Here is a 22,853-nt window from a genome sequence, read left to right on the forward strand (position 1 = left end):
ACCTTGCACATGGTATATTTTAAAGTAGAAAATATTCATAACGATTCGCATAACCATTGTTCTGACAATTATAAATCTTAACAATTTATAGTTTTCTATGTATGCTTTTTTTTATTTAATTCTTTACATTCACAATTTGTCCAGTTTGGACATTTGGTAGAATTATGTATGCTTGTACGACGTACGGGTTTCACAGTGAAAGAGTGAACAGAGAGAAACAATTCTTACGTAGGTTTACTTATGTTAATAACAATATAAAATTGCGTAAAAATCTACAGTTTATTAATAATTTTTAATCCTATGATTATATAGAAATTTATAGCTAACGACCAGTAAATTAAAATCTCATTTATTTTTAAGTTTATATTTATTATTACTATGAAGTTCTAGTCACCCTGTGTAGATAAAGGCTCGTTATCGATGTCACCAGACCTCTGGCCATCGAATCCCTGGAATTTTTCCGCCGATTTAAATGCCAGCCGCGTATATGCCGGGAATGAACAAAATTCGACGGATAAAGAGAGAGAAAGGGAGGACAGGAAAAATGTAACCAGCTTCCAACGACGAATAAATAAAAATGTTCTGACGTAACCGTGTTCTCGTCAACAGGGCTCTTTGAAGTGCTGGGTACACATGATTGGGCTTTAAAACTTTGTCGAGTTTGTTTAGGTTGCAAATATAGAATTAAAGGGGTGACTTTGTGCGCGTATAGCCATGGACTAGACTCTTTTCTAATTCCTTATTACTTTTGTTTTATCACTATGTCGAACGTGTTTTGTTTTCCAGAGAAAAATTAAATTCTCATTTTTAATTCTGGTTTATTAAAGCTCTCGTCGAGCGAACGTTTTAACGAGCTCCGATTTTAAATACTCGAGAAATTAAATTTGCGATATTCACGTAACGAAATTTATTAAAAAGCATGGTTATTTGAGATAATATGTAATAATGTATAAACTGAAAATAAAAACACAAAGAGAGAAAGGAAGGAAATGGCTATATTTATTCTTCGTTTGAATTTTTCCTTATTTAGGATATTCCAGAATATATTTAGAACTTGATGCGAGTTTCATCTTCGAAGCAAAATTAGAATGACTGTGATACATTTTCTACATGTTATAACATAAATGAAAATTTAAATAAACCATTGGATTCAATAATTACGAATGTACGGATACTTCTGTAATTTACCATAAATAAAAAATAATAATTCTGATCTAACTTTCTTACTGTAATTACATGTGTTAATTAAAATTGTACTCGTAAAACATCAAACATCAATTCGTTTCACCATTATAAAATGCAAATTCCTTTTTCACGGAGCAACTGATCCCCGAACTTTTAAGCGATAACGTAACACACAAAAGCTCGCGTAAAATTCAATATCCTTCTCCGATCGTCCGATTACAATTTACATCCACCGCCACAAAAGGCAACACGATTCAAACAAAAAGCGAAACACTTTTCGCAAAATTAAATCCTCATTTCGTTGCCATTCAACAATTCCCTCTTCCTATTGCCGGTTTAACTCTCCGAAAAATACTCAGCTTCCATGCAGCAACAAAAGATAAGCAGAGATAGAGGGGCGAGAGGGAAAAGGAGAGCAAATAAAATACAAACAAAAAGAAAACGAAGAGTACAATAGCGTTCGATTTTATTGGCCCTCTCTGGATGCGTGTTACGTGGACCAGCACTCCGGGGAATCGTACGCGTTTTTCCAGTCCCGTCTATCATACGGGATGTCTACTTTTTATGAGCTCTACCAGTGTCGTGTTCGAAAACAGGAGCCAGATTTAGGGAACAACCGCTGACTTTTTCGAACTTTTGGTTCGTTTTTTTGTATACCGTGAATCGAGGAAACATTAGTAAAACAGAGTAATGTTTGTACGTATGAATTCTTACACTTTTTAACGAAATTTCCAGACTCTTTAAGAGAGAAGACGTTTGAAGATAGAACAAAGATCATATATAGAGTGTCTTATTTTAATCTATTAATGTGAATTATTGGTGAATTATCTTAGATGTATATGTAAAGTTATTAATCCATGTATATCGAAAAACCATTAATTAAAGAGATTTTCTAATTTTTATTCATATACAGAGTGTCTGATTTTAATTTATTAATGTGAATTATTGGTGAAATATCTTAGATGTATATGAAAAGTTATTAACCCATGTATATCGAATTATCCATTAATTAAATAGATTTTCTAAATTTTATTCTGTAAAACCTAGCGTAAGAGTGACAAGAAAAACAAACATAGGAAAATAATGCCTTACGTCTGTCCTTACCTTGCAGACGATAAATTTTACGAAATAATATTTAGTATTAAAAATTATATGATTCTATTTAAGAAATCGTATGACCTCTACGCACCCATTTATGGGAAAGCTAAGTACACCAAAATATGTTTCGTTTATACATTAAAATCGGACGCTTTACTATAGATCTGTATACGGAGGAAAAGTTAGGATGCAAAATTTCCTCGTATTTACATTAAGTATAATCAATGTTATGTTAACTAAAATAATAATTTCATCTGAAAATAAAATAAAATTGTTTTGTGTCTCTAAAAAGAAATGTAAAATATAAAAATGTGTTCCAAGTGAACAAAGCAGTTCCAAGTAAAAATTTCCCCACTCTGTGTATTAGATTCGTAGCAGTTCAGATAATATTTCCTTATTTATAATCAATAAAATAATATATATGTCATCTTCGAAATCGCAAGGAGTAGCCGGCTCCAGCCAGAGGGTAAGCCAAGTTAGAGGAGGCAGAGTATTGCAAGTTTAAATTTGCACTTGGCACCTGATCGGCTGACGTAGCATGAAACCGAGGGATGCAACCATAGGAAGGGGTATAATTCGCTCGATTATTTAATAGCTTGGCCTAGCGCCTGGCTACAACATCGAGCAGATCCCTGTCTCGTGGATCTTCCGAATTGCAATCTATATTAAAGCCCCCATGGCGAATTACTCATTAGTAGATTAACGAGCACCACCATGCCAATGTTAATTGGAGTTTCCTATAGAACTGAAGATATTCTGGCATATGCGAAGCATATAGAGTTCCCGGATGAATAGAGGAGATTTAAATAAACTACTACGTAGAAACGAAACTCTCATCAATTTCATTCGAGATTCATTGTTTGATTTCTGAAAAATGAACACTATCTTTAGAACATCTCTATAGAACATCTAAATAAACACTTCTGACATTAAATAATATTGTATCTTTAAGAACTTTTGAAACTTTATTATTTCATGTTCTTCCTCGTTGAAAATAAAAATCAGGGATCGTAGAAATGAATTTATGATTACGTAGTCCCATGTTTACAGGCCAAATGAGTTTAGCATCCACTTCTGCATATTCAACAGGAACATACAACGCATGTATTTATCATAAACCCGCATCTCGATACATCGGTACATTGATAATTAGCCTACTTGCATATGTTCTCATTCGTATTCAACATTTATTACACAGTAGCCGAAACTTAAACATTAACTGAATTTTGAAGAAATTTTCTAATCCTTAACTCTGTTCTAGTCTCTATCTTACTCTGCTATTTACAAGCAAGAAACTTTGTAATATTTCAATGAATATCTTAATGTATACTTGAAACGAAAAATCATACATATTAACAAAAATTCTTCCATACTTGTTCCACAAACTTATAAAACTTGTTAAGAATAAAAAAACACAATTGAGTCTAGAATGGGTTTAAAATAATCCAAAAAATAGATATATTCTTTTGATCAGTAAAGTATTATATTAACATTGGTGCTTGGACTATCGTAGTTAGCACACTGCGTGTCAATTATACAAATCTCAATGTTTTCAAATTAAACGATTTTCAAAAAATAAAGCCGCTCTATCTATCTTTTGAACGATTAAAATATAATTTTGAACACGAAATATGAAAACAACGACAATATTGATTTTGAGATATTATGTATGTGGGAGCTTAAATCACGCATAAGATAATGCAGATTATTGCACTGTATATACAGTCAGGGATCACGATGTGATTTAGATTACGGTGTCAGAGATTATGGGAACGATACCGATCGTTCCACGATAAATTCCATTATAATCCAGATTATTCTGTGTGATATCTCATCTGGTAAGCCACTATGTCAAGTTCGATTCGTAGATTATAGGGCGATTCGAGTCGTTGAACAAGGAATAATCGCATGTATGAATTAGCAACATTTGCTACAGTTTGAAGCTTAATGCTCCCTTGAGTAACCCTGTTGATGAAGCTCATACGAAAACTAATGTTTCTTAATTACGATAAATAATCGTACATTTTTCCTTACACATTCAATTTGTAGTTAACAAGCCGTTAATAATAAAATGACGATGTATCGTAATACAGTTACAAAAAGTATCATATTTGATGTTGAGGTTGAGGTTGACTGATCGAAGAACAAGTGGATGAATTTGTAATAGAAAAGTATATTGAAATAATTAAAGTTATAAGTATAAGTTTATGCTGATTCAGATCCTTACTCTCTTAGTGTTACTAGACAATGGAATGATAGGGAGCACGTTCATATATTTATAACAAAAGGACATTACCAAAAAAGTTAAGCTTATAGCTTGGGCTAGAGGCTACAGGGAACATAAATAGAAATCTGTTTATGTGTTCCTTTGTTGCTAGACCTTGCAACCCAAAACATAATGTATATTCAAGAGTACAATAATATGCACCGCTCCTTATTTAGAATATTCCTGCGTAATAGCAGACTCTAGGTCACGCATATACATAAATAAAGATGTAGAGTTTTTCTTGAAGTAGTTACTTCAACATTTGATATTTGATTTTGATTCAAGTTCTACGTCTTATCCAATAAGTACCACTTTAAACACAAATTAAAATATATGTAACCAAAACCTGCGAGAATGCCCAATAGAGTTCTAATGCAGCTTATCCTCGCATAAACCATCTCTATTCAACGTCTCGTCATGACGTTAACATCGTACATCAGGCTTATTATCGTTCCTACAAGATATCAGACCGCTAATAGAGTTAGCTGCTTGAAACTGACGTGACGCTGGACGGAAGAAGCCGATCGTGTTTCGCCCTGACAGAATCATCGGGTTTTGTGTTGCGTGAACCGCGAAGGGGTTGGAGGATGGTCGTTTGCACCTTCGAGGGACGGCTGTTGATGTGGTATTTGCGCAGGTGTAGGAAACATCGAACGTCAACGTTGCTCGATGTAGTTGGACGTTCCGTTGTTAGACAGTTGGATAACTCGAGATGCGAATGTGCTTGGCATGCTTGTAGCTCCGAGCTTATGCTTTTGAGGCCTACTCATTTTCAGACCTACTCATAGATTGCTTTGGTAAGAATTAGGATTAATCGTGTTAATGTCCTTCGGCGACCTCTCATTTAGGGTGTTAATTAACGAGATACAAAGCTTCAACCTAAAAAGCTGAGGTTCCAGGACTAACGTCATACGAAGCGCAAGCTTCCGAAGATCGAAGTCTCGCAATCAGTCTTATTCCAATGCGAACACCTAATTCTAATTTTAGGTTAGGAACACCGGATCCTATTTCATTTTAGGGACGTTTTATATCCTCATTTTGCATAGATAATATATATACATATACAGGGTGATTTTTTTTATTTTTATTCTATATTTTCGACTTCTTTTTTTGCGTAGAATCACCCCCTTTCCGCTTGTACCACGTTACCAACCACCCTGTATATGTATAATTAGCCATATATTTATTAGTTCAATTGCATATCCTGATCTCCTTTCGAAGTTCAAGCTAAAATAGTCTAAGCAATATTATATTATGTTTTTCATGTATATAGACTAACTTGTTGAATAATTTAAGAATTGAAATATTCTAGTAATTTAAGTATTTCTCAGTATCTTCACTTTATCGTATATTATACATAGATATCTTAATTATATGTATGTAATGACGGTCGTAATATATCGTGATATAAATAAATAAATAAAAATAAATTATAATTACGTAATACTCTAATTTACGCCATGTACTTTAATTTGCTCCTCTTTCGTCTATAAGCTTTTATAATACACATGAAACATTATTTTGTGTTTTAACTTATGTAAATTCATTCGATATACATACTTATAAAGAAATATTGTTTCACAGGTGAAAATGGCGACGTCGAAAATTTAGATCCAAACGTTCAGGATTACACCACTGACGAAGATTATAATGACGTGTATGATGCAACATCCAACGGGTACGTAATCAAATATTCTTTTTTCTTAATTGATATCGGTAATTATTTCCTTATCTAATGCTGATTTTGTGATGAATACATTAGAATAAATTTCAGAAATATTTAAAGAATATTACTAATAACTGTGTCAGCCAATTTATTTTCTCAAATATTTATAGATGGCGGAAAATTTTAAACTACTTCACGTCAATCTTTGTGGCACTATAAACGAAACAAATTAAATTGAAATTCAAGTTTCATAAGTTTATTATTATTACAATTTACTGCAATTGAATATTTTATATATTTAATTTAATAATTTAATATTGTATATATATACATTGTTTATTAATAACAAATATTCCGTTATAAGAAACGAATACCGCGGGAAAACAAAGGTGCAGTAAAAACGTATTAATTTCGCCGACATTCGCGATGAAACGTGGTTTCGGACTCGCGAAAGTTTCACGCGTACACCGCCAGCGATCGTAAATATCGTTTATTAAAGGACGGCAACGGGTTAAAATTTCAGCGTTCTTTACAACGAACACGTAACACGTGAAAATTATGTAACAGGGGATCAATTTTCTGGCTTTTACACGTCAGGTCGCGCGATCGCCAACACTTTACCGTTGGCATTTTTTTCCATGAAAATTTCGGTTATACACGGTTATACAAAAAAGAAAGGATGTTTTTCAAAGAAGAGGTTTCCAAAGTCAACTGTCTACAGATGTCCAATTGAAAATTCGTTTAGTTGAAAAATATTGAGGTGTGGGGTGACGACTGTGAACGTATTTAAATATTTATTGTAAGAACCTTTCATAAATAAATTATGCGTGTTATATAGTTCGAACTAAATCTGAAAATGTACATAAAAGCTACAAGATAATTATTACATGATATTTATTTGTGAAATTGTTAAATGCGCTATGGAATTGTTTTGTAGTAACGAAATTCATCTAACAATGCGATAAATTGTTTTGTACTCTTCTCCTATACTTTTCACCTGCGCGTATTACATTTTTCTTGGTATATTTTCAATTCTTTACAATTTGGATATTCTGAAGAATTGCTTTTTCCCAACTTATCTTGCATTTTACGCTGCTAACGAAGGTAAAATTTGGGAAAAATATTAGAGAAATTTTATTGGAACTTTATAAAATTCTAGTAATGATAGAATGTTTGTAAAGTCTGTCTTCAAAAATAAAGCTATACAATACAATATTATCAGTATAATCTCATTATTTCTACCGATTTCGTAAAACAATACGATTCCATTTGCAACTCATCAAAATAAACCAAACTAAACCGATAACCTAACAAACTTCAACGATCCTCGTATGAATCATCGTCAATCAACGAACACAGCGTCGATCGTTACCCACGCAGAATTAAATTCTAGATACATGAGGCTGTATGCATGCTTACAAGTTCACCCTAGCGCAACATTGGAAAAGGTGTTAAAACGCTGAGAGAAGGTATGGCGGTCGATGAATCGTTAACAGTCCGACGCGCCCACACCGTTACGTCACTTCCTTCGCTTGGCAGCTTTAAAGCAGTCAGAAGACCGTCTCAGACAGGGATTAGGCGTTCACAAGGTTTCTATAAATAATGCAACGTTTAACCTCGCTTGAGGGATCGGTTTTGTACCCCACCTACGTTTCTTGTCCCGGGAACAACGTTTTAAAGTCACCATGCAAATGATCGAGCAAGGCCAAATCGACCAAGGATTACCGTCAAGTCAGCATTTCTGGGCGAATTTAGATGTACTTGTAGCTTACAGTATTTCACTCTAGATTAGTTAAGTTTATCTTAACTGATAACAAATATTTTGCTTTCGAAGTTACTGAAACTTACAATGCTAATGAGATTACAAAATGTTTTGTATAATATACATATAAAAGGAATGTCGGAATACTTTTGTATTGTATGCCAATGTATGTAAGATGACAGCGATGACGATAAGGTAATTCAATACGGAATTTATTGTTAATTTAACTTCCTTAAGATCAGTTGGTCATTTAAGTTAGATTATTTGCTTCTTGTTCGATGGAGAAAGATGTGTCGCAGCAACGTCTGGCAGCATCTCTGTCAGCTTTCCTCGTCAACAAACCCCTTGTAGAAAGGGGTTGCAAGAGAATCGGGCGTGCATCAATATTAATGGAGGCACGTGGCGTTCGGGAATAATGTAGTTGGCTGAAAGTCGGCGACCCGTGGCACACACGATATCGTAACCATAATGCTCTCGCTTAGATCGGTTACGACACGTAATTTCAATCACGTTCGTCGCATTATCGCCGTCATTATATAGCCATGTAAATCACATGGAGCGTATGTGTATGGAAAACAGCCAAGTGGAACAATTCGATTGGTTAAGATAAAGAATATGTGAGGAAAATCGTATTATTTATACTACAACTATCAAATTTGGTAAAATAGTAGATTTCAGATTTTTTATTTCGCTGAAAATATGCAGATGCTGCTCATAAAATTAATATTAACTTTGGTTAAAATAAAAACGTAATTTCGTGCAGATCTATGGTCATGAGATTGTGCAAATTACATAGGACGTATGCATGGAGAAAAGAAAATGGAAAAGTCTATTATCAAAAAATTAATTCAGCAGGTCGAACGCACACATCGTGCCTGCTGACTGAATCTTTCGTTTCCGAAATCCGTAACACGCGATAGCTAACAGGATAAAATTCCTAAAAGAAGAGGTTCGAATCTTCGGAATGTCAGAATTAGCTCTATCGACGGGAATTAGCTTGTCAGAAACGAAGTAGAGAATTCAAATTTAATCACGCCCACAGCTTTCCATGTTCTACGACGCACGGGAAGTGGCATTATTAGCTTTCGAATCGAACCAATCGAGCCGCTTCCTTATTAAGCCCCGCGGCATCCCCTGCGCTCGCTTTTCCATCATGCGAACCCATGAAATCCTCCCCTTTTCTGCTCTCCTCCGGCCTTCGTCCCCCTTTTTTTAATTCCACATCTACATTTCCGATGGAAAATTTCACTCATCCCTACCTCGCCTGAACGTAATTTTTCCCCAACGATAATTCTGATCGGCATATTCCACGATTTTACGTCGAGCATATCGATAATATTTCATAAGCCAACCTTGTAGAGGGCTGTCAATAAGTAGGTTAATTTTGAAATCGGATGAATATTATCAAAACTCGTGTTAAATTTGTTAGAAGAACGATTCAAAGAAATTTAATACTTTGAAACGATAAATCAACCATCGTGTATATCTATTTCTACTGCATTTAGCTATATGCTGAAAGGGTTGATATCATATTCTTTGGGTAGCATTTTTCCGAGCGATATATTTATTGCTGTATAATACACGAGTGATAAGATATGCAACGGTGAAACATGTTCAAAGACATTTTCACAAAATTCATAAAATTCTTAGGATAATTTAAAGAAATTTATTAGAAATAGATATATATTGAGATGTGTATAATTTTGTGTGCTAGACTAAATTAGCCATGTAGTAGTGACACACTTATGTGAATATGAGTGTATGGAAGTATGTGTGTGCACAGCGTCTCGAAAAACAGATGAATGTAACTGTTCCGTTGGCAGTGTGATATGGAAGATGGAGGCAAAGAAAGTGCTGAGACGCGTGCAAATGTATATCGAGGAAAATCCTGGAAATCCTTTATTAACTAAATCTAAAACTATTTTAATATGAATTCTAAGTGTAACCTTAGTGTTCCTTTACTTTTATTTCGGCGATTAAGATCCACAATTTTCAACAGTATATATTGAATTGATAAGAAACAAATAACTACATCAAAATGATTGGTATTTCCGCTTTTGCAATTATTTTAATTATACGAGACTTTTTGCCAATATTAATGTTTTGTTTTATCGAGACAGAAACATAATTACACAATTGATTATTATATACGTGATATTACCTTGAATCTAATTAGATGCCATGTACTATGCAGAACATGTTTAGCTCGGTAATTTTAGTTTGTTAAAATATCTCAAAATTCGCTATATGATGACTGTGCAAACTGTTGATTATTCTTGGCAATTATACTTGACGTTTATTCCTAGTAACAACGTTTTAACATTTTAATGCATTAATCATGTATTCATTGATCGTGTATTGATTGAAAAGTTTAGAGCTCGAAGAGCAAGCGAGTTAGTTTAATTTTTCATATTTTTATAAATATTTACGTCTATCGCAAACTATTACTAACATTCGTCGTTGTTTATCAGAAATCGCTATGAAAAAGCAAAGAGCCCTTCTCCGATATCTCTTGCAGCAACAGCGCATTCGTTCGAAATTCCCGAACTTTGAATATAAAACAGGAGTTACTCTTTCCACTCTTTCCACGATTTTCCCGCGTTTATCGAGATTTCGCCAGTTACGAGAGCAAGAGCCGCGGCGACACCACGAACGTACTGACGAAAACGCCGCCTCCTCAAAATGCATAGAATTACTTTGCATGGTAAACACACGGAGGAACTGGCCAGGTCTTTTTCCAGACCTCCGCCAATCCTGTGTCACCCTTACGGCGAATTTCGCGAGCGCTGTTAATTTCGTCCCGTGTCGTTTGACGTTGAAAACCGGTCGGGACGTCGTTAATGCATGCACCGGTGATTTCAATTTTGCGAAACTTCCGCGGGCGTAACTTTTTGTCCTCGTGTTCTCCACCATCCCCTCCCCCTTAATCCCCTGTAATTTGATGATCCTCTAATGGCAGCGCGTAAAATCGACCGAGACGTGGAAAAAGGGATGGTTAGCCAGGGAAAAATAAAAGAAAGTATAGCGAGTTGCCGACGACGTTGACGAGACACGATTAAACGCGATTATTCGACAAAATCACGACGATTTTCTGTTGATCTTAAGGTTTTGAAATAAAGCAAAGGTTTGACGAGATTGTCTAGACGCTATAATACAGGTTTGTTACGTTTGTGATATAGGAAGTTAGAACCTTTAGGTGTTTCGAGTTAGTTGAACATTTTATTGATAATATAAAGATGAAGAAACTGGGATAGAAATATATAATATTAGTTTGCTATATGAACATTTGATTTGAGAAAGGATTCACTACAACCTATAAAATTGAATAACGCTTTTTTATTCTCTCCACTTAAATATACAAGCAAATCACTATTTAATTATTTATATGGAAAGTTCTGTCTAATTTGATTTACCTGTGATGTAAGCACTTGACGCACTTAAAGTACTTCTTTTACTTAAAATAACAACTAGTTTTATTCTCTTCGACATGCTTCAAGAATTGGAAGAAAAATTGAAAAAAATTCCAAAAAACGTAAAAATTCAAAAGCGTGGCATACACAATCATTCGGAATTAATGTTTCATCTCAGCGCCCACGCATTCGCAATTCATCTTTGATTTGATTAAATAAAAACATAAATGTTTTAGAAAATGGGAGGATTCCGAAAATTACTTCCTTTTTACTACATTTTTCCTACTTAGATAAAAAGAGATAGAATCGTGTATTTCGAAAATGAATAGTTTACAACTGTAGGAATGTTCAGAAGGAAAACTTTCAATTCGATTTCCTCTATTTAACATAACTCTTCGTTCTTTTCACAAAGCGATCAAAATCATACTCTTTACCGGAAACAGAACAAACACGATTTCTGTAAAGGGTTATTATCATTTTACACAATTTAAACGATTCGTGGGTCAAGAACGGTTAACCCTGAAGGCCACAGGTGCACCGGAACTTGCCGATGACTTAGTGATCATAGCTTGATTTATATTCAATAACCAACGGGGGTTAGTTACTCGCCACGGTCGTATGCAATCACGTTCCAGTGTGTAAACACGTGCGTACACGAGTGGACGCGCGTGTCCTTGTGTCGAACGAGGAACACGCACACGCATGCCTTGGCAAACGTGGTGATTGCCTCTGCGCGCCAAGGGGTAGCTTCCGGTTTGCGTAACAGTGCGCTCCACTTGCTCGATACCTAAGAACGGCTATGGGCTACTGTGACAGTTTCGTGATGCTTGATGGACGATATTACTGGCCTTAGTAGCTGTTTTAGTCGCTCGAATATACATCAGTATCGTTGGTAATTATGCGACAGATCGAGAATTCTGATTATATTGTAAGGGCGTGACTGCCTTTCTGGAACGTTGATAATTTTGCTTAGATAATTGAAAGCTATTTTGGAGAGAGAGAGCGAGAGAGAGAGGGAGGGAGTTTTTAAGATTAAGGAGATTAGGTTTTTAAGAGGCTGATATTTTTATTAAACCTTTTGGAATTGAATTTCTTTTACGTTGTCTATACTGCCTTGTATAAATATTAGCATATCTATTTTTAGTATTTATGGGAGAATCGTAACGAGTTTTACTTTATTTAATGTTTTCCATTATAAAGGAAATACGATACAAATAGAATAAGAGATTTTCAGATTTATTTCAAGAGGTACGTTATTTTATTTTATACAGATATTTTTCGATACGGGTTGATATATTTTATGTAGAGACACGAGTATTTTAGAATATAAAGCACACATTTTATTTTATATGAGTGCGTTTCAGTGTTAATAATTTTATACGAGTGATTGCGAAATTTTATATAGAAACGCGTATATTTCAAGAATTTGATGATTTCATTTCAACCGTCGAAAACTGTAATACCTAATGTACTGTGTATGTCTATATGAAAATTTTAGATATTCCATTTTATTCGACAGGTCGACAATTGTATCGATTGAAAATATCTTATAAGATTGATCGATTAGTTTTATTTTAATGGCCAGAGATATCTTTTATGTACAAATGTCTGCGTTTCGACTTTATATATACTGCTTTCATTTGAAACATTAATAACTGACAAAAATACTGAAACGTTAAAATTCCTATTATCTAATTTATTTTAAGAAAGAAAAAGCATTTTAACGAACATATGAACCTATAGCATTTTACTGACTGCGAAAAACACTCGTATATTATTTACCAAAACTTCGAATAGCACAGGAAGAGCTGAAAAATTTCAAAACCAAAGATAATAATAAAATAAACAAAAACATATTCGCATGTTAAACTGGCGATTGAAACTTGGCAAAATCAAGAACTGAAAGTGCATCGGATCAACGAAATCAATTTTCCATTAACCACAGCAAAGAAACGTGGAAACGACGCGGTAATAAATTGAAAAATTCATTAACCTGATCGTACACGATTCGATTAAATTTCAAATTGATCGTGAGACCAGAAAGGCAAACGGAACTAGGCGATGGATTCGATTAACCGTTCCGTCTGGAACGTTTAAAAATTGTACGGTTTAATCTGTCTCTTTTTCCTTTTCAATCGAATTTTACGCGATAACTTTTGAAACAGCAAAACAGCGGCTACGCCGTGATTGATCGGAACGAGAATTGACTGGATTCGAAACCGGTGTTGTTGCGAAAACAAAGGAACGAACGATGGAATTTTCGAGCAGGCTGCAGTTTAATTAATCGCAAGGGAAACAACAATCGACTCTGTGTACCTAGTTTCATGTTTCCAAGACAAACTCTGTGCATCTGACGTGCACACGAATTGAAAAGCCCTTTACATGATCGTCATTCGTCGTTGTATTAGCGAAGGATCTCGTTTAAGCAGATGCATCGAGCTTGAAAGGGCGAAACTTGAGGATAAATTTTGACTGTAACTCGTACAAGGGAAATAGAGTGTCGCGTGTTGAATATATCGTTGCCGAAAGCGAAATTTATACTCCATCCCTGGCGATACTTCATTCATACAGCTGCCTTCTCGGATCATTCTCTTTATTATTAACGAGTTTCTCAAATTTGTGGAAAACGTAAGAGAATCGTCGATGACCGTCTTAAATTGCAATTATTCAAATTCATCGATCTTTCCAGTCGTTCGAATAATTCTAAGCAGCAGTGTATCTCTCATTGTCAGTGTAAAACAAACTGCCGTAATCTTTCCTTTAACCACTTCCATCTCGAAGATACGTGTCCGTAAACGAAGGAGGATGCACGGAGCTCTAGTGGAAGTCGCAATCAATCGTGACTTCCGGTAGATCTCGACGCACGGGGGAGAAAGTAATCGCGTATATTAGGGCAATATAAATCCGGCACGGCGGACGTTGTCGCGCGACGTTGCGACTGGAATATTAAGTATGAATATGTTAATGGACCGGCACCCTATTCTTCTCGCCCTTTCGCGTGGTGGCGCGCCGCGAAATAATGCATGACCAGAACTTTCCCTTATCGCCCTGGTGATGTACGATCACCAGGGTCGCGCTATTTACTCGAGTGTTTCTGGAAATGGACTAGCCAAGATTTCATCGTCTTTGCCCGCTTGATCGAGACAAGAGACACACGCGGAAATATTATTCCCTTACAGATCCTCTTACAATGTTTTCCGGTTCGTATTCTCTTTCTTTAGTGGTCTCTTAACGTACAGTCTCTTTCGACCTAATCCATCAAAAACGTACAATTTTCTTTCTAGGGGAATTGTTTCTTGGATGCATAATAAGAGTATATTTTTATGACAATATACTTTTTAATACGATAAAATGCAAAAGACAAAATACGAAGCAACAGAAAGCGTGTGGCCTTTATAAACACGAATTTCTGCGAGAAAGAAACATAGCTCCCTTTTCGCTTTTCCTTCACATTATCGACATAATCAAAATTCCTTCGCCAATCGGGCGAAACTTTCAAGCTGAGCGACTCAAAGGCCGAAAACTTGGCTGCTTTTAACGATCCCCTTCAAGTTACATTGTTAGCGGCGAGGTTACACGAAGTGGCTGCAGAGATCGATCTGCATGTGGGTGGAAACGCTGACCGCCCTGAGGGCATCTGACGTGGGATCGCCGTTGCATAAAAATCCGTCAGGGACACTGGTCCGTTTCGTGTTAGTGCTCTCTGTGTCTATCAAGGTGCGTTTAAACGAGCAGGAACATAAAATGAAAGCAACAGCATTCGTTCGTGCTCGTTTAATGTAAACGCCCAGCGAGAAAATTGCTCGCAAATGTATTTATAAGAATCGAGCAAACATTTTTGGAGTATTTTTAGTGCATTCTAAGAGAATTCGTACGTACGATTAGCAAATAAACGAACAATCGCCAATTCGTCGTTTACACTTTAACTGTTTCACGGCGCATTAAAATAGTGGTGTGATGCTATAACTACGTTGAAAAATTTCTAAAAAAAATTGTTTCATCTAGATTTCTCATATAATCATATAATTATAATTATTAAATATGTACTGCTCACGTGGTAGATTTTAAAATAGGAAATGTATAGTGATTCATGCATTCACGTCGTCGTAACAATTATAAACCTTAACAATTTATAATTTCCCGCGTGTTCGTGCAATGTACATCGTCGCTCAAAAATCTTAGAAGGGTATCTATATTTTCTTGAAAATTACGGAAAGTTACGTAATTATCAAACCATAAAGAGATGTCGCCTAACAGGATACATTATGCGATAAAGAAAGTGTCAGACGCGAGTGTATCATGAATTTTACTAAAAAGTATGTCCACGCTTCAAGCTTAGGAATCTGCATCAAATATCGAAGTTTTATAAAAGACAGAAGGTGTTTTAAAGCTTTTAAACAGAAGTGTGTGGACTGCATTAATTTTACTAAAGTAGGCAACAAGCATTCGTTCGCTTAATCGAAACGCACTTTTACTCGAAAGCACATTCTCTTTGTTTCTCTCCCTTCTTTACTTTTGTTTTAGTTCTTTTGTTTCACAGCATCGAACAATGAATCAATTGAGTCTCATTGGCATGGTTAGATAACTATGATTTAATGTGACAGCAGAGTATGAGAGAGTGGGTAGTTCAAGTGGATTTTGTGTTTCGGTTATTGGAGCCGGATTAAATTTAACCCTGCCACATCGAGAAATTTGCCGTCCACGTTATGCCAATGGATCTCGAATTGAATTTCGTCTGCGTGAAATATAACGGAGATAGCCAATAGAGGAGAAAAATTGTGTATTTTTCTTCACTTTTTTTTAAATAAAAATTTAATACAGTATGATTTATGAACTTGTACCTTATGAACAAGAAATAGATTCGTTTGGGAAATTTTAAGTATAAATTTTAAGCAAGCTTTTAATCGAAGCATTCTTTACAAGATTAGATCTCGAGGAAAATTATCTCCAGAAAATTCTAGATGCTATAGGAACTTTGATTTTGCCCGTTATTTTGCTCATCTGCATCTTCTTTGATTGGAATCTCCTTGGATTTTTTAAAATCCTGCTGCAATACAACGTACTATGCAATGTACAGTGCAATGCGCTTTGGATATTATCGATTTATCGTTATTAAAACGCAAGGCATTTTCAAATAAAGAATTTACGGAATATTTCCCAATAATTATTTATATTTCGCAATAATACCTGCGATGAAGTTTAAAAGAGAAAATTTGGCATTTAGTTAATTTGTTCTTTGAATACTTGTCACCCTATGTACGCTCTATTTCGATAACTTTTAATTGTATCAAAATTTATTTTTATTTCATAATCTAGATAATTAAATTACTTCCCTTTTCATATGATATTTTAGGAATGAAATATTTAAAGTAACATAGTGTACTATGCATTTTACAAAAATCTCGGTCTTTGGCATTTATCTTCTCCGTGCAATTTATTTGATTTGTCAGCCTGTTGTATAACGTCGATACGAAAGTTCACTTATTTTCTATTACATAATATTAGAAGTATAAAAATATTTTTTAGACTGATGTGTTATATTGACAATATCGAACAATGTATACATTAAAAGATTATTAAAAAAGAAAAATATAAAATATCTTTTCCTTTAACGAATAATTTAGATCGAAACAGACGAACAGACCTACATATACATATTTTTCATATTTTAATAAAAATAATTCAAAGTTTAAGTATTTCAATTTTATCATTTGTTCCCTAAAATTTTAATTGCAGCAATTTACTTTTATCTTTTAACTTATTTACCTATTTACTGTTTTCATTTTTTAACAAAATTCGTTGAAAATCGAAGTCTTTCAAATTACATATCTATTTTCGAAAATTCTAATTTCAGCAACTCGATTTTATTTTTATATTAATTTTACAATCTACTTCGTGTATCCATTTTATTTTTTATTTTTCCTTTTTTTCTATAATATTATATGCCATTACGCGGCTTTTAAAACACGAAATATTTTTAAGCGGCACGATTTATTGTGCATTTTAATAAATGCTTCCAGGCAACGCTTGTAATATGCTTGTGTAAGAGGCATCGTAACAAATATCCAGTCATGGTGGAAAATGTTTTCCCGCGCCAGGGCTTTACACGTTGTAAAAATCCAAATACAAGGTATAATAATCGTTGAATTTTTGATATGTCGCTTCACTCTACGCCTGTAATCATGCTAAACGGAGCATGTAAACTGTTGACTGATAAAAAATTTAACCCGTGTGTCCTGAGCGTTCTTTGGTCCATTTCTCGCGACAACATGTTGCTCATACATTTCAATGAGAGCACTCCAACGGGTGCTCGGAAAACATGTATCATCAGCGTATACTTGCCGGAGTTTACTTTTTAAAATCATATTAAAGAATGATTAATGGCGTAACCTTGGTTATTATCATTTTCGCTGGCGCAGCAAACATCACGAATTAAATATACAATATTTTACAATATTCTACGTAGAATACTACTTTGGGTTGATTAATAAATTTATTCACTTTTTGCTATATATATATATCATTTGCATATATTCTATACCATTTCGAAGAATGCTATAAAAGTTGTTTAAAGACTTAATTAACAGCGCTCAACGTACTCTTTTGAGGAAACACGACTGAATTTGCTACTCGATCTAATAAATTATTATTCAGCCTAATACTATTCTGCAATTTTATAACGATAGAAAATGGTGGTTTATTTAAAAGTATTTATAAAGTTATACATTTTATAAGACCTTTCATCTAAGGAAATAAACAAAGTTAAATACCGATCTGTTATTTTGAAATATTTAAATACCATAATGTTTGGTAACATATTAGTGATACTTACCTCGTCAGAGATATAAGAATATTTTATTTTGATCGTATATGAAGTGTTTTAATTTATTGTTCTTTTACTTTATAGAACTGACATGGAAGCTGTATCTGGAGCCAAAAGTGGCACGTTAAAGTTCATACGCACTTTGACTAATATCTCGAGAGATGCCGGTAGTGTAGTGCACATGCGATGCGAGGTTGTCGGTGATCCTCCGCCAACTAGAATCAAATGGTACAAGAACGAAGCACCTCTCGAAGAAAAGCGGCCCAAGATCACTATAAAGAAGATACCTGCGCAGGTAATATCAACATTTATTAATCACAAATATTTACCTTTAATTTTTCCTCCTATTATAAATACGAAATAAACGGCAAATAAAAAATTCGTACAAATAACCTAACATTATACAATAAAAGGACTTTTTAGGAATATTTGCAATTTTACACGTAACTTCTAATGAGAATAACATTCTAACTTTCGTAATTATAAACATGTACCCATGAGACTACAGTGAGAACAGGAGAGTTAAAAATTTGTGCTTTACATTGGCCAAATGCAGAAATATGTATGTATGTATATGAGATGTAGAAATACCTATGTAGATGGAGTACGTTGTACCAAAGTATAGATCATGTTTATACTAGATAAAATATCTTGAAATAACATCAAAAATATTTTACTATTTCTAGCCTTGTTTTATGTTATTGTTTATTAAATATATTTTATTATACATATATATGTAATGTGAATAGGAAAAAAAAGAGAAAATATTTGTATTCCTCAGACACATGAACATGCTGCGAAGAACATCGCCGGAAGCCGCCTAAAAATCGTCAACTTAGATGTCTCTGACATAGGGTTCTATGCTTGTCGTGTAACGAATGGGAAGGATCAGATCCAAAGCGAAGGAACCCTTCGCGTCGATTCGTCCAAAAGCAGACACGGTGAGTCAAATATGAATTAAAAATATCCTACCAAATATTTGTACAACTATCCACCAATAATAATTATTCAACAATTATTTACTAGATCTTTGTTTAAACTTACTTGAAAGATATAGGAGTATTGTCACTTAACAAAGCATTCAATAATAGAAATATGAAATCAGCTAGAATAACGAACAATTAGAAACGAGATTAAAATTGCAACCAGATCAAAAACTAAAATTCGGAAGAAATAAAACCGAGATTAAAACTCGAAAGGGCAAAATTTAAAGAATGAAAGATAGATAACACTGACAAAATTCAATTGTATTGATACGAAAAACTAGATTTATTTTAGCTTTCTTCTACAGACACGATCATCAGTGAAACTATTTGTTTGCATCAAACTAAATATGTATGTATTTGTATCTTTATTCTTCAATCGGAGAGTTCGAATTCAGTCCGTGGGTAAACGTTTCACGATTTCGAACAAGTATCTATGATGACGAAGAAAAGCTTTTCGTGATCTCGAGCGAAGACGTGCGAAATATAGGAAGCTTTAACGGAGGATCGTAAAGCTGTCAATTCGACTCATCGAAATTCCCTTTTGACGTCTACTCGGCGAGGACGTGAGGGGAAATTGATTCCCCCGGGCAAAGTGATTCCTTTTAGAGAAAAAAACGTCGAAACGCCGACTTTGGCCATTTTTTTGGGACAATGTTTCGAATAAGGCAAAACTTGAAACATTAGAATATTGTTTAAATTATTTCAAAATATTTTATTTATTTTCTAAAAATACATGTTGCTGTACACATAGCGAATCAAAATAATATTTCTTTCATTAATACAATAAAATATAGTAGATATAAAAAATAGATAAAGGATATTTCACAATTTCACCAATATTAGTGTATTTTTTATTCAGAGATAATATTCAATTCATTGAATTCATTGAATTTTAATCGTTGAGAAATCTAATATTATTGTATGAATATGAGAATTTTTCTTTCATATACAGTAATACATTAAAGCTACTTATTTATTTCGAAGATGTCAGAAATCATAGATTTCTCTTTTCCTCATTTAAATATTCATAAAAATGTTATAACAATTTATAGAAGTACCAAATATTTATGTGGGTTGAACCATAAGATGTTTATATGAATGAAATATTTATGAAAAATCCATACGTATGAAAACGCTAAAATAAGTACGAATTTATCTGTCATCAATGAAGTTTATTTAACTATTTCCCAGTAGCAATTTCATGACCAAGTTTACGAGGATGCGACGTGCAGGGAAATTCCTCGTGCTCTTTACAAACGTTCTGACAAGTCGTAAACTCATAAAGCATCTGCTTCTGAAACACATTGCACGCAAAGTTAGCGAATTGCAACCAAATGAAGTGCCTTCATGATGTATGAAACTATATACGTATGAAAACACCATTTTCTAAGATGCAAATTCCTACGTCCGTCAGTTTATCAATTAACTTTTACTTTACTGCCAAAATTTTACGAGTGCTTACTCGAGAAACCTCAATTTATTTACAAAAGTCGTCACTTTACAGAATTATTAGTTTAATAGAAAAATATCGACACTTTCCGTGCATATTGCACAAAATGAATTAGGCAATAAAAACTTGAAATATCTTTTATCCTATTTTTAGTTATTATGATACATCTACTGCGCATCGTTCTTGTACAATAATTCGTAACATATATTATACTTTCTGGATTTTATTCTAGACTTGTGTTCACTTATTATCCAAAGAATATATATACATATAATAATTACTTATTTTACATTCTATAGTAATGTTTAGTTTGCTTTTTATTTATTTTCCAGTAGATAAAATGAATTTTATTATTAGCTTTTAATTAAAATTTTGTAATTTAAACTTTACATTTACGCTGTCTCTGGTCGCTATATCGATCGCTGCATTATTTTGTATAGTAATACATAATTTGCAACACACAATTTCTAGACACTGTTGAAAAATTTATGTTCATTTATCGATTCCTGACGTTTATTCTCTAAATAAAGTGACCAAATATTTGCAACGTTTCTCTAAAAAAAAGTAGAGAATTAAAAAGTTTTAGCAACACGAACGCAATTAAACCTCTTTCGTTTCTACTATCTCTTTCACAGCACACCTGCGTGTTAATAGCTCCTGTATACGGTTTCCGTGTACGGTGGTAATTAGAACAGGCCTACCACGTTTTCCAACAAAGTTCAAACGCGACACCATCAACAAGTTCTAATCTATTTTCACGGATGTGTCGCCAACGCTTGAAACGTTGGAAGAACCGTGCTGTACCGCTAAGAGTCTCTTCCAATTCCAGGCTGTTAGAGTTTCTTCTCACCATTGTTTTCGGCCCAAAGAAGCTGCAAGATGTACCGCGAATTCAATTCTCCGAACAGAGAATTGAATTGAGCAGAATGTACGACGTTGCTTCCTGTACGGAAAGCTCAGTGTTGTTTTTCGATACTCTTTGTGCTATTTCGAAGGACAATCTTTTTTATCAGAAGAATTTTTCTTCTTCAATTATATAATCTTCTATAGAATAGAATGGAACAAAGTATATCATGGAAAAAATTGTAATTATCGTGTATATCCTAACGTTAATTATACACGATTTTCCAAGGACGAAAAATTCCAATTTATCTATTAAAAGTCTCACAAAATCCACCTTAACACGTTCATCGCGTACCTTCAAAACTATACTGAGATTGTAAACACGAATGAAGCAACGGACAAATTACAACCTTATTCTAAATTTTTCAACGCAACGACAAGCCCAAGAATGTCATATTCCCCACCACAGAGACACAAATGTCCCCCCCTTCTCCTAAAAAAAAAAGAAAACAAGAAAGAATGAGAAGAAGAAGGGCGAAGGAAACAAGCTTCGAAGGCGTATTAAGGCCGATGCCAGGGCTAATTCAGCCTCATCCCCGTGGAGCTTGTCGTCCCTTATAAGTCGGTATTCAGCCGGAAAGTTTTCGCCCGGTGTCTCGAAGAGGAATTTCGCGCGAGAGGAACTTTCGAAACGCTGCCTTGCCCGCCAGCGATGAAACAAAACTGACAGCGTTCCTCTGACGAAGTTACCGGCCGACACCCCTAACAAATTCTAATCTAATCGACAGCGAGAGTGGGCCGATGCACGGAGGAGAACGTTTCTTCGCTTGTCGCCCCTCGATGGACCCGATGGCCAAAGCCTTGGAAACCCTTGGCGACGCGGAACTTTAATATTAGCACTCTGCAAGTCAAACTCTGCTAGTACTCTCCTCCCCGATCCGGCAAGATTCGAAGTTCTTTCCACTCGTTTCGATCCCCCGTACTGCGCCCCTCGTTTTTGATCCTTTGAGAGGACGCGTCGTTGATACGAGCCTCAGTGAAAATCCTGGCAATGATTTGTTTGACAAGTTCAGTCTCGATATAAGTTGCTGGGAGATTTTTGTTTCGGCAGCATGTTCATTTTCTATTTATTTGTTCTTTCTTTTTTTCTTTTTTTTCGACTAGACGAAAACCGAATGATAAGAGAAGAATGGAACAGAGAGTGGTGAAATTTTATAGGAAGAATTTCTGTTATTAAATTATTTACTATATAATAGGATAGAATAGATAGTGGTTTAATTATATCTACAAACGACGCGATTCAAAAGTATTAGTTTTTCAGAAATGCATGTTCTTTTAATTGCTGAGCGAAATATAGCACAGAG

General features: G+C 34.5%; 1 protein-coding gene across 2 annotated transcripts in view; it reads left to right on the forward strand.

Annotated features, from left to right (window-relative positions):
- Ror (tyrosine-protein kinase transmembrane receptor Ror) overlaps positions 1–22,853 on the forward strand; it is a 353,434-nt gene that overhangs the window by 286,842 nt on the left and 43,739 nt on the right. For both annotated transcript variants that reach the window (XM_033339516.2, XM_033339507.2), the window contains exons 2-4: positions 6,134–6,227; positions 18,295–18,505; positions 18,992–19,151. In XM_033339516.2, coding sequence (XP_033195407.1) covers positions 6,134–6,227; positions 18,295–18,505; positions 18,992–19,151 — 465 coding nt within the window. The remainder of the gene's footprint in view (positions 1–6,133; positions 6,228–18,294; positions 18,506–18,991; positions 19,152–22,853) is intronic.

Source organism: Bombus vancouverensis, chromosome 13 (assembly GCF_051014615.1).
Source record: "Bombus vancouverensis nearcticus chromosome 13, iyBomVanc1_principal, whole genome shotgun sequence".
In the NCBI taxonomy this organism is placed as follows: Eukaryota; Metazoa; Arthropoda; class Insecta; order Hymenoptera; family Apidae; genus Bombus; species Bombus vancouverensis.